This window comes from Amblyomma mixtum, chromosome 4 (genome assembly GCF_055824585.1).
Source record: "Amblyomma mixtum isolate Tamu chromosome 4, ASM5582458v1, whole genome shotgun sequence".
NCBI lineage: Eukaryota > Metazoa > Arthropoda > Arachnida > Ixodida > Ixodidae > Amblyomma > Amblyomma mixtum.
The window spans coordinates 43,996,545-44,008,789 of record NC_143015.1 but is presented as its reverse complement, the minus strand read 5'-3'; the positions used below and the strand labels follow the sequence as shown (position 1 = coordinate 44,008,789).

At 47.7% G+C, this 12,245-nt stretch overlaps 1 protein-coding gene across 4 annotated transcripts in view; it reads right to left on the bottom strand.

Annotated features, from left to right (window-relative positions):
* LOC149346351 (uncharacterized) overlaps nt 1-11,735 on the bottom strand; it is a 39,606-nt gene extending 27,871 nt beyond the window's left edge. For 2 of the 4 annotated variants that reach the window (XM_089586372.1, XM_089586376.1), the window contains exon 1: nt 744-933. In XM_089586372.1, coding sequence (XP_089442498.1) covers nt 744-824 — 81 coding nt within the window. In that variant the 5' untranslated portion in view covers nt 825-933. Of the gene's footprint in view, nt 1-743; nt 934-9,901; nt 10,149-11,463 lie in introns of those variants that run through there. The other 2 variants (XM_089586373.1, XM_089586375.1) reach the window with 2 other exon arrangements.
* Between the last annotated feature and the right edge of the window lie 510 nt (nt 11,736-12,245).

Genomic DNA, 12,245 nt, shown 5'->3' with positions numbered 1-12,245 from the left:
CCTGCGGCCACTACTTGCTCTAGAGCTATGTAGTTCGTTGCCATTCAATACTTCTCCGTCTATCGAAAACTCCTTTAAGTACTTGTGTCCTGTGCATGACTGAGACAACACATCAAGGCAAGCGCATCTACCTGCTGCTCACATTAAAATGACGTATTTCGCAGAAGCACACGAACTTGAAGGGTGGCAGAGACGTGGAAGGCAATCATAAACGTGATCAAAGCACGCTTCGTTCGAAAAGGGAAAGACGGCGGAAAAGTGGCAAGAAAAGCAATTACTAAGGCCGAGTGACTTGGCCCTTCCTAGTTGGGCGCGCTTTGTTTAGACGTTTAGCTGTGCTCTGGATGAAGGAGTTCCATGTCTAGTCGGAGGATGTCGTATTGCCTCAGCCTTGTTTGTCTCGTTTGTTCATTGCCATTCCCATTTGGCGATTTTTGCAACATAGTTCACGGATGGTGTATAAAGTCTGGCCTTGGCTCGCTATAGATTGGTTGGTATTTTCAGCACCCGCCCTGTCAGCTCTTATTTGTTTGGTTTGTCTATTTGTGCTCCCTCTTCTCGCTGTGCTAAACAAATGAGCTCAAGCCAAAATCCCAATTCTAGCTTCTATTACCTCTCGAGATACTGTTATTCCTTTCATCTAGCGTAACTGTACACTGTCGCTTTCCTGCTGGCTCTATTTTTTGCGTTCTTTTTTTGGATTCCACAGTATTTCCATCAAGTACGCATCCGCAATTCCTCACCCAGATTTCTGCCCTTCTTATTTTAGACTGTTGCACAGATGCCTTAAAAACGCGTCCCGCTGCCATGCCACGATCCGCCATGGGCCGGTCTGGCTGGTGCCGCTGGTGGCCTTTGGCGTTCCGGTAGCTACATCTGCGAAGATTTCAGTGCCCGATGCACAAAAATTCTGGCATGTCGGCTCTCAGCTCAGGTCAGTCGTCAAAAATGCCCTACCTGCCCTCAAGAAGGGTTTCCTCAAGAGCGCTTAAAGCAGCCAGAAGCAGAGAGCTCCGAGCAGGTAGCCCCAGCCCCCAAGTTTCCACACTAAAGCGGTATAACGTCTTCTACGCAGCTTTTTGTCCAGAACAATTACAGAACGAAACCGGTTAACGAATTTCATTGTAACATCACCTGCAAACACATCTCTGCGAAGCGTTCAAGGTAGCTATAGATTGTATGATATTACAGCACAGAAACCTTCATATCACAGAGATGATAAGCAATCAAGAATGTAGGTAAACATAGTCAAGCCAGAGTTTACACAAAACGCGGTCAGGAAAATAAGCGGCAACAACAATAAACTTTCGAAAACTTTAAGCTCTCAGCGCACAGTCAAAACACGTGTTTGTCAGAAAAAAAAACTTTAGAATGCACGTATTTCCTCACGGACACGTGTGTCGGATATTTGCTCCTCGACCTAAAGAGGCGCCTTTGCTTTACGAGTCCGCTTAATCAATGTTAGTAAAACGCACCTTTGAGAATATGTGCTTCATGAACGCTCTTTAATTATATTTTCAAATACTCTCAGGGCCCGAAGTCATTGCAGAGGGGAGTGGGTTACATTCCAAGATGAAATACAAAAGTACAGCAGATATATGCATATTAACGTATGAAATTAATTAACAGCAAATACGACAGCGTAGTAAAGACCGCATCAGTATAAAAAGCATAGCAACTTTTGCAAGCATAAAATAAATGAAATGACATGCGTATCAAGCTCAAACAGCTTTACCATGCGCGTTTTGAAAAGAAGGGGACAACGGTTTTAAAAAGATTGGCTGGATTAGAAAAATAGCTAACAGAGAAAAAAATGAAAATGCTGCAGTTTCTTGGGTTTATGACAGCAGCAGATTAGTCAATGCAGGCGTCAATGAAGAATTATCAAAATTCGTAGTAGAATGTTCTTGCGGACTAGTTGGTTCATTGCAGAAAAACTTAGTACTGCGCGAATGGGACAGGAAAGGAGAACGAGGAACACAGACGACAACACAGGCGCAGACTTCCAACTGTTTATTCGAGACCGAGAACTGTCCTGTCCCATTCGGGCAGTACTAATCTTTTCATCAAAATTCAACTATAGATCCAGGAAGGTGATTACAACTTAGTGACGAACCTCGGATGAACGAATTGTACAAATGGTTGGTTTGGCATGAAGGAATACAAACCTTACGACTGTGGTCGATGCGATGTAAAACATAAGATGATGCTTTTATCGCTTTATCCTTTAGAATGGGGTTGTCATGATAAATCTTATGGAATAGGCAAAGACGTAGAGGATGTGGACGTCCTCGGAAAGGTCCGTTGTAGCGACCACAGAATGGTAAGATCTCGCATTAGCTTAGATTTGAAAAGGGAGCGCAGGAAATTAGTGAAGCGGAAGTCTATTAACGAGTTAGCATTAAGAGGGAAAGTAGAGCAATTCAAGATTTTGCTTCAGAACAGATTTTCCGCTCTAACTGAAGATGCCGACCATAATGTTGAAACAATGAACAATCGTCTCACAGATATCATAACGGAGTGCGCCGTAGAAGTAGGCGGTAGGATAGTGCGACAGGATACCGGGAAGCTATCTCAGGAGACTAAGGATCTGATTAAGAAACGGCAAATCATGAGGACGTCTAACTCCGTAGATAGAATAGAGCTAGTAGACCTGTCGATGTTAATAAATAAGCGCAAGGTAGCCGACATCAGGAAGTTTAACATGGAGAAAATCGAGCATGCTCTAAAGAGCGGAGGTAGCCTAAAAGCAGCGAAGAGAAAACTAAGCATAGCTAAAAACGAGATGCATGCGATAAGAGACAAAGATGGCAATGTCATTAGCAACATGGATAAGGTAGTTAAAGTAGAAGAAGTTTACACAAATCTCTACATTAGCGATTGCAATCAGAATGTTACTGAGAGAGGCAGTGAAACACAGCAATGGGACATCCCGCCAGTAACGAAGGAGGAAGTAAAGAAAGCCTTGGGAGCAATGCAGAGAGGGAAAGCAGCTGGTGAGTATCAGATAACAGCACATTTGTTAAGTATGGAGGAGAGATTGTGATCGAAAAACTAGCCACCCTGTATACGCAACGCCTTGTGACCTCGAGCGTACCTAGAGCTTGGAAAAACGCTAACATTATCTTAATTCATAAGAAAGGAGACGCCAAGGACTTGAAGAATTACAGAACGATCAGCTTACTGTCTGTCTCGCCTACAAGGTATTTACTAAGGTAATCGCTAATAGGGTGCGGACAACCTCAGACTTAAATCAACCAAATGACCAGGCAGGCTTTCGTAAAGGATACCAGACAATAGACCATATTCACGCAATCAGTCAGGTGATAGAGAAATGCGCAGAATATAACCAGCCCCTATATATAGCTTTCATTGATTGCGAGAAAGCATTCGACTCAGTAGAAACCTCAGCAGTCATGCAGGCATTGCGAAATCAGGGTGTAGAAGAGTGTCATGTGAAAATATTGGACGATATTTATAACGATTGCAAGGCTACCATAGTTCTCCATAAAGTCAGCAATAAAATTCCAATAAGGAAAGGTGTCAGGCAGGGAGACACGATCTCGCCTATGCTATTCACTGCCTGTTTGCAGGAGGTATTCCGGGGCATGAAATGGGAACAGTTGGGGATAAGAGTTAATGGAGAATACCTAAGTAATTTGCCATTCGCTGATGACATTGCCTTGCTAAGTCACTCAGGACATGAACTGCAAACCATGATCAATGAATTGGACAGGCAGAGCAGAACGGTGGGGCTAAAAATTAACATGCAGAAAACCAGAGTAATGTTCAACACCCTAGCAAGGGAACAGGAGTTCGCAGTTGGTAGCCACATGCTGGAAGTAGTAGGAGAATATGTCTATTTAGGGCAGGTAGTGACAGGTGATCCAGATCATGAGAGGGAAATAACTAGAAGAATAACAATGGGGTGGAGCGCATATGGCAGGTTATCTCAGATCATGAATGGCAGTTTACCAATATCCCTCAAGAGAAAAGTATACAACAGGTGTATCTTACCGGTACTCACCTATGGGGCAGAAACGTGGAAGTTAACAAAGAGGGTTCAGCTTAAGTTAAGGACAACGCAGCCAGCTATGGAAAGAAAAATGATAGGTGTAACGTTAAGAGATCGGAAGCGGGCGGAGATGGTGAGTGAACAAACGTGCGTTAATGATGTCCTAGTTGAAATCAAGAGTAAGAAGTGGGCTTGGGCAGGGCATGTAATGCGAAGGCAAGATAACCGCTGGTCCTTAAGGGTAACGGAGTGGATTCCAAGAGAAGGCAAAAGTAGCAGGGGGCGGCAGAAAATTAGGTGGGCGGATGAGATTAAGAAATTTGCGGGAATATGGTGGCCGCGGGTGGCGCAGGACAGGGCTAATTGGAGAGACATGGGAGAGGCCTTTGCCCTTCAGTGGCGTTGTCAGGCTGATGATGATGATGATTATGATGATGATGAAGGTTTTTGAGGAGAGGGAAGGGAGTAGTAGATCTGAAATCTCGAGAACTCGATGGACACCTCAACCGCGCCCTAAAGCATGCGACAGAAGGTAGATATGTTATTGGACGGCACTCTTGTCTCAAGCTAGCCTCCAATATGACTGAATTATGTAAGCTGCAGATTCTATGAGACCACTCGGAACGCTGTGCGACGAACGGTTGCTCAAAATTTTGATGCGATTGTAGTCGGCAATACTGCCACCATATGAGGTCAGCCAGTGATGCCATCGCTGGGATTTCATCTACACCTTTATGTGTTAGAGGGTGGGGATGGGGGTGAGTGAAGACATGGTACTACGTCACATTACAGCGTTCTGACTTCACTTGGCATGATGTCATATTACATAGTTTCTCACGTCACTTGGTATGACGTCACGCTCATATTATATCACAAATGATTACAATAATCAGTCTTGGCATTACCTATCTACATTAATCAGTATTCTTTAGTCATGCTAATTGCTTTACGTTAATTAGTGTTAATATTAATGTGATGCCTTCAGCTGCATCACGTGACTCGTCGGCTTGTGACGTCACGTGGTTTAGTCTCTTGCGCGGAAACTTTTCTTAAGGAGCTGTCTAATGCGTTCGCCTTAAAAAGATTCCTCGGTGTGCTTGAGTGCTTTGTTGCATTCAGTAGCCGCTGCGTGATGAGCAGTGCAATGTTCTTGAGATCCGCTTAGTTTCGCCGAGCGAAAAATGCATTACACAAAAAAAACTGTCCGCGCGTTATAAAGCAAAGCCTTGAAGCGCATTTGAGAATAAGCTGCTGGTTTTTCTTCCTTTTTCTTGCTATCCCTCGCTGAAACCAGGTGAGAAAGTTGAGAATGGCATCTGAAATACTCGCAAACCTGTTGGACGAAGGCACAAAAAAACATTTGGCCGGGGCTTAGCTTTGGTTAAGCCTGGTAGGTTGCCAAAGCAAAAGCGCAGCGCCTTCAACTGAAGGAACGCAGTGCGCCGTGTCTACAGGTCACGCGTGGCTACCGGCCGCCGCTGCGCGACGACTCAAAGCGTCTTCGGTAATTCATTTTATATTTGGTTTTGATGTTGTTACTACTGAGAGAGAGAAAACATAACCTACAGCTGGTGTGACGTAACAGCGGCAGTAGCGCTACTGGTGCGCAGCCTGGCAAACACACAGCCGGGCTCTCTGAAGGAGCAAGGTGGTCGCCCATAATTTACAGCTGGTATGACGTCACAGCGGCAGTAGCGCCACAGGTGCGCAGCGCGGCAAACACACCGTAACTGCAGCCGGGCTCTCTGAAGGAGCGAGGTGGTCGTCCATAATCTACAGATGGTATGACGTCACAGCGGCAGTAGCACCACAGGTGCGCAGCGCGGCAAACACACCATAACTGCAGCCAGGCTCTCTGAAGGAGCGAGGTGGTCGTCCGTAATCTACAGCTGGTATGACGTCACAGCGGCAGTAGCCACACAGGTGCGCAGCGCGGCGTAACTGCAGCCGGGCTATCTGAATGAGCGAGTTGGTCGCCCATATTCACTCCGCTAAAGGTCAAACGTAACTGCGGCCGGGTCACGCGAAGGCTTGAAAGTGCGAGTAGTATTGCTTTCGCAATAAAAAAAATCTGTCTCTCCCGTAACCGAGAGTAGAGTAAGCATGAAATGTTTACGGGCACAACACGAAGCGTGCGCGGACACGACGATACGCAGGCCGGACAAGAATCTACCGGATGTCCCAGCTAAATGTAACCAAACTGTAAAAAAAGGCGAAGTGTCCTAGTCCAGTGAAACCAACTGAGGGCTGTTCATAGTCGCGTGGCCATAGTCTTGAGTATTTTTTTCGCTCTTCAAAGTTAATTAATTAGTCCGGTTTAATTCGCTAACTTTTTAATTATTGACTTCAGGAAGAAAGTGTCAATGCAAAAGTTTTAGATCGCCTCGAAAAACCGCTAGTAGTGCTGTTTCCGTCAAGTTACGATTTACAAAGCTTCATTTATTGGCCTTAAAAGAAAGTTATCACGTGACCAGCTGCTTGCTCACTTCTCTGCCCCAATGTGCACCCAAAGTCGCATCGAGGAGAGGACTTCAGAAAAAACGGATTTTATTCTTTAAGGCGCGTCTTGGGACGTTGGAGTGGCACAGTTGTCATGTGCAAGCTTTTTCTTATTGTGCGGGTTATGGTTAAAGGCCGATAAAAAACTACTTTACGTAAATATTACTTTGCTGCAAATGTCTCAGTAAGCTGTTTCTCAAAGCGATCTACAACTTTTCCATTGACACTTTGTTCCTCAAGTCAATAATTAAAAAGTTAGTTAATTAAGCTTAACTAATTAGTCAACCTTGAAGGACGAAAAAGATACTGCAGACTAGGTCACACGACTTTGAACAACCCTCATTTGGTTTCAGACGGCTAGGACATCCCGTGTTTTTTAAAAGCTTGGTTACATTTAGCTGGGACACCTGGTATATGCAGCGCGTTCGGAACTGTCTAAAGTGCGTAGAGGCGAAAGCTTTTTCCGCAACACTTTGCCTATGTGACACTGGTGACGTCACCACTGGATTACGTCATACATAATTGATGACGAAGTAATGACACATTATTAATTAGTGACTAATTACTGATTAATGACTAAATACTAATTAATGACGGTTAAGCTTCGCCTTTAGGAGTGGAACGCGATAGCGTGTCGTTGCGCTTCCAGGCAGTCAAGGAACGCCACCACCCGTTTGGCGCGATGCCTTGCCCTTTGAACGCAAGGCTTTTTGTGGAAAGGAAATGGCGCAGTCATTCTCTGTCATCTCGGTGGATACCCGAACCACACCGTACAGGAAGGGAGAAACGCCACCACGCGTTCGGCGCGAAGCTACCGGCGCTTGTATGCCGGTCCTGTAGGAGGGCTTAGAGAGTCTCGTTAAATCTCGTACCGTGCCCGCATGCTCTCGTTTCAGCGCCCGGCTGAGTGGAATGCAGTGCCCGGATGTTGGCTCTCGGTCGCGGCGTGACGTCACCACACTGCCGTCGAGGGAGCTAAAAACATTTCATGCTTAATACTGGTTTGGTTTGGTTTATGGGGTTTAACGTCCCAAAGCGACTAAGGCTATGAGAGACGCCGTAGTGGAGGGCTCCGGAAATTTCGACCACCTGGGGTTCTTTAACGTGCACTGACATCGCACAGTACACGGGCCTCTAGAATTTCTCCTCCAAAGAAATTCAACCGCCGCGGCCGGGATGGAACCCGTGTCTTTCGGGTCAGCAGCCGAGCACCATAACCAGTGAGCCAACGCGGCGGCCACCATGCTTAATACTGAGGCAATCAACTTGCTTAACATCTCAGGTACGTTCAAAATACGCGCTCAACACTAGAGAGCAGAAATAGGGATTATTGTCCCTGGCAACATTCCAGGCCTGGTACATCTCATCTCCGGTGTGAAACGTGAAGGTGGGCCATGCAAAAATGATACACTAGATGAAAGTTCCACATGCTCTAAACACGAATACACCGATATGGGAGTAAAATGGGAGTAAGCTGTCCTCTTGCGCAAACCCTTTTTTAAAGGGTGTGTGCTCGAGCATAACTTTAGCCCCTTTTTACTCCTCTCGGTTTAGAGTGCAGTACGATAAGGTTTATAGCGACCCAACCGGGTGGTGCGTAAACAACCAGCTGAGAGAACACCACATTCCGGTAAGGGAACCTATGAGGAACGTGAGCGATAACCGTCGTTGCTGCGAGGCCTCGGTTTAATCGGTCGAGTATGGTAAACTGCAAATTGTGGGGGTTTAACGTCTGAAAGCGACACATGGTCATGCCCTTTTCAGCCCTTCCTTCGAGGTAATTTGCGGATGTCCATCTGCTGTATGGCTGCTAAGGTGCCTTTCCTTACAGCTGCACATAACGCCTACACATACGCACAGAGAGCGCCCGAGAGGCTGTCCGGCGCTTATGGCTTCTCTTTGAATTACCAACCGTGAACCGCGCGAAAGGCGTTCCGAAGAATATGGCGGTGCCCTTCAACCACGAACCTGGAAAGGAAGGTTGTAAATGTGTTAGGCATGGCCTGCGTCCATAGGTGGTTCAACTGATACGCCTGACCCGTATAGACGACAGGAGTGTAGGCTTGTGGTGTTTGCATGATCGGTTACGGTCCACAACGACTCCGGTCGACCCGCAAAAAGAGCCAGAATAAGACCTGGCATGTAAAACTATATGCATGCACTTGTCCTCTCGGTTTAGAGTGCAGTACGATAAGGTTTATAGCGACCCAACCGGGTGGTGCGTAAACAACCAGCTGAGAGAACACCACATTCCGGTAAGGGAACCTACGAGGAACGTGAGCGATAACCGTCGTTGCTGCGAGGCCTCGGTTTAATCGGTCGAGTATGGTAAACTGCAAATTGTGGGGGTTTAACGTCTGGAAGCGACACATGGGGTACGAGGGACGCTGTACTTGATTGCGTCAGATTTATTTTCATCTCTTCAGGTCCTTGAACGCGCTGACTTCGGACAGCACACGGACGTTTCTATAATTCGCTTCCGTCATACCATGGCCGCGCCGGCTATATTATGATCCAATAGAAGTGTCCAACAGGTAGGAAATTTTAGAACTGACGTTCTTCTTGGCGTACCCATGTGTAAGCAGTACGCTTCTGGGAATCAGCGGCTGAACGCCAAACCCACTTAACCATCGCGGTGAGTATCGGATGACAGGTCAAGAGATGTGGGCTGGTTGTGTCGGATAAGCTGTCACTGGTAAAAAAGTTTTCTATAAGCTCATGAAAGACAAGTGCATGCATATAGTTTTACAAGCCAGGTCTTATTCTGGCTCTTTTTGCGGGTCGACCGGAGTCGTTGTGGACCGTAACCGATCATGCAAACACCCCAAGCCTACACTTCTGTCGTCTATACGGGTCAGGCGTATCAGTTGAACCACCTATGGACGCAGGCCATGCCTAACACATTTACAACCTTCCTTTCCAGGTTCGTGGTTGAAGGGCACCGCCATATTCTTCGGAACGCCTTTCGGGCGGTTCACGGTTGGTGATTCAAAGAGAAGCCATAAGCGCCGGACCGCCTCTCGGGCGCTCTCTGTGCGTATGTGTAGGCGTTATGTGCAGCTGTAAGGAAAGGCACGTTAGCAGCCATACAGCAGATGGACATCCGCAAATTACCTCGAAGGAAGGGCTGAAAAGGGCATCACCACAATACTTGGTGGGAGGAGGTGTAAGATTGCAGGCTAAATATACGCTTCAAGATGAACGCATTAAAGGGACAAGAAATAAACGAGGCGGTATTTGGAGGAAAGGAAACCCTAATTTTAGTATTGAAATGAAAAGAGGAAAGAGAAGAAAACAACAAGAGGAAAAACAAACGGGAAAACAGAAGAAAGCCCTCGCGAAAAGTACAGAAAAGAGTCAAAATGCAGACGCACACTTGTCTCTTACACGAGCGTCGAGCGAGGAGGAGTGGTTGGGCGCCGGGCAGTCTTTAGGCCGAGGTCAGCGTCCCAGTGTCGACGCACAGTTGTCGGCGTTATCCACGTCGGCCTCAACGCTGCCATAGGAAATAGTCAGCGTCTGTGGGCTCCGGGCATGGTCCCCGGCTGAGGTAGCCCGGGTACGCCACGGAGGCGCCAGAAGCGGCCCGTGTGGAGAAGCTGTCGGAGGGAAGAGTGGCGCCTGGGTCTGTAGGCTGAGGCCCAAGCCCGGGAAATCGGTCAGCCAGCAGAACTCGTCCACGTCCGTCGCCGACCGCGCTCTTCTCTTCCACCCCCCGTCACCCCCCACGTTCTCTCTGCCACGTATTATTCTTCCACGCGCTCAGCCGTACTCCTCTCCACGCGCTACCCGTGCTTTGTCGTCTTCGGCCCCACAACCGACGCTGGGTGGCGTTATCTCCTTACACTTGGCAATCAGTAATTACAGTGCAGCTCACATTACTCCGCAAAAGTTACAGCAAACGCGCCGGCCGCGCAGGAGCGCAGAATCGGCGCTCCAAAAATGAAGCCGTGAAAGCCGCCGAAATAGAGGTGCAGTGCGCATGTCGACAATATGAGCTGCGCAAGCCGCTTTGACAGTTAAATAAGCACCAAAAATACCTAATTGCCACAAACTTCTCAGTTCAAACAAAGAAATCGCCTACAGTAGCTGCGCAGTATTTACGCATTAGCGAGCATCGTAATTGCGCATAACCAATTGCGGGTGGAAAGCGTTCGCAACTGCAACATTGAGAACGCAGCGTCTCGTAGCATCCGACCGGCGCCTTCAATAAGGGCTGCGTCTAGGCTCAGCTAAAGAATTCCCTAAAAAGCCGAGGTTTGCTGTGGAGATCGAGTAACAATATTCCACTGCTTCTCCAACACATGGAGCGGCACCGCTGAGTGTGCGGAGCTAGTATTCACCTACGCCTAAGCTTCAGTCACACTTGAGAATTACGTGATTTTCTCTCTGCTTTATCCGCTGCGGTTGCTCATGTGGCTAAGTCGTAGGTGCGATGCCTACTGCGGCCGCCGTATTTCGATGGAGGTGAAACACAAAAACGCCCGTGTGCTGTGCGATGTCAGGGCAAGTCAAAAGGAATTATGCGATCTCAATTATCCAGAGCGCTCCACTGCGGCGTCCCTTATAGCCATGTATCACTTGGGGACGTTAAACCCCACAATTTACAAATATTTTTTTTCTTCTCCGAGAACATGCGTTAACGAAATCCTTCTCCAGCGCCCTGAGCTCAAGAAACGCTACATTCGCGGCTCGGGTGGCTTCTACTCTGCCTGTTCGGACAATGTGCTCACAGATAAATTCGTCGCAAAGCATCGCATATTTCCTTTAACGATGAAATTTCGCCTGATGGATTCGAACGAGGCGAACGACTTCAAAGGAGCCGAAATTGAACAGTGAACTTTTAAAAGTGGGTGAAGGCAACGTGGTGGCACGCTTATTGTGAAAAGATCCAAACGACTGCTGGGTGGGGGCTTGCACGAGAAGGGAAAAGACAAGTTGACACCTACCTTTTAAGACTGCAGCAGAAGAGCTTTCGTCGCCGCCGGCATTGATCGCAATGAACCACGTCGCTTCTAAAATGGAGCTCCTCACTTGATGCCTGTACTCACTAAGCAAACGAGTAGGTTTTAGAACGCAGCTCTCTGGCGCCCGTTTCTGCGTTTCGTGGCGTTGCCGTCGCCGTTGTCCGTTCTAACCAACAGTGGACACCTCTTAATCGCGCTTTAAGCTGAGAAACCAAAGAAGCGGGAACTTGGAAAGCAGAGGGAAGGCGCATAACTGCCTTCTTGGAACAGTGGACACCCCAATCGTGCTTTAAGCCACGTTGCAATAAAATTGGTAAATTTGTTTGTGAGGAAAGTAAATGGAGCGGTATCTGTCTCACATATCCGGTGGACACCTGAACCGCGCCGTAGGGAAGGGAGGAAAGTTTGAGTGAAAGAAGAAAGAGAGAAAGAGGTGTGTAGTGGAGGTCTCCGGATGATTTGTACCACCGAGGATCTTTAAGACGGTTGGAGGGGGGGGGGAGGGGAAAGCAACTAGGAGTATCTGTTACAGCTGGCGTTGTCGCTTCCTTGGACGCGGTTGCTGCGACGCGCGTCTCTCCTTTCAATCTTTCCTCTCACATCTTTCAAATCTCTTCTGTCTGCACGTGGCACCGAGTTTGGCTCAGCTCGAGCCAGTGGGCAGGCTCGTGCACTTTCCTTTTCATCTTTCCTACAGTCGCAACAACGGGATCTTTAACGTGCGCTGGCATCGCGCAGCACAAGGGCGCCTTTCGCGCTGCGCC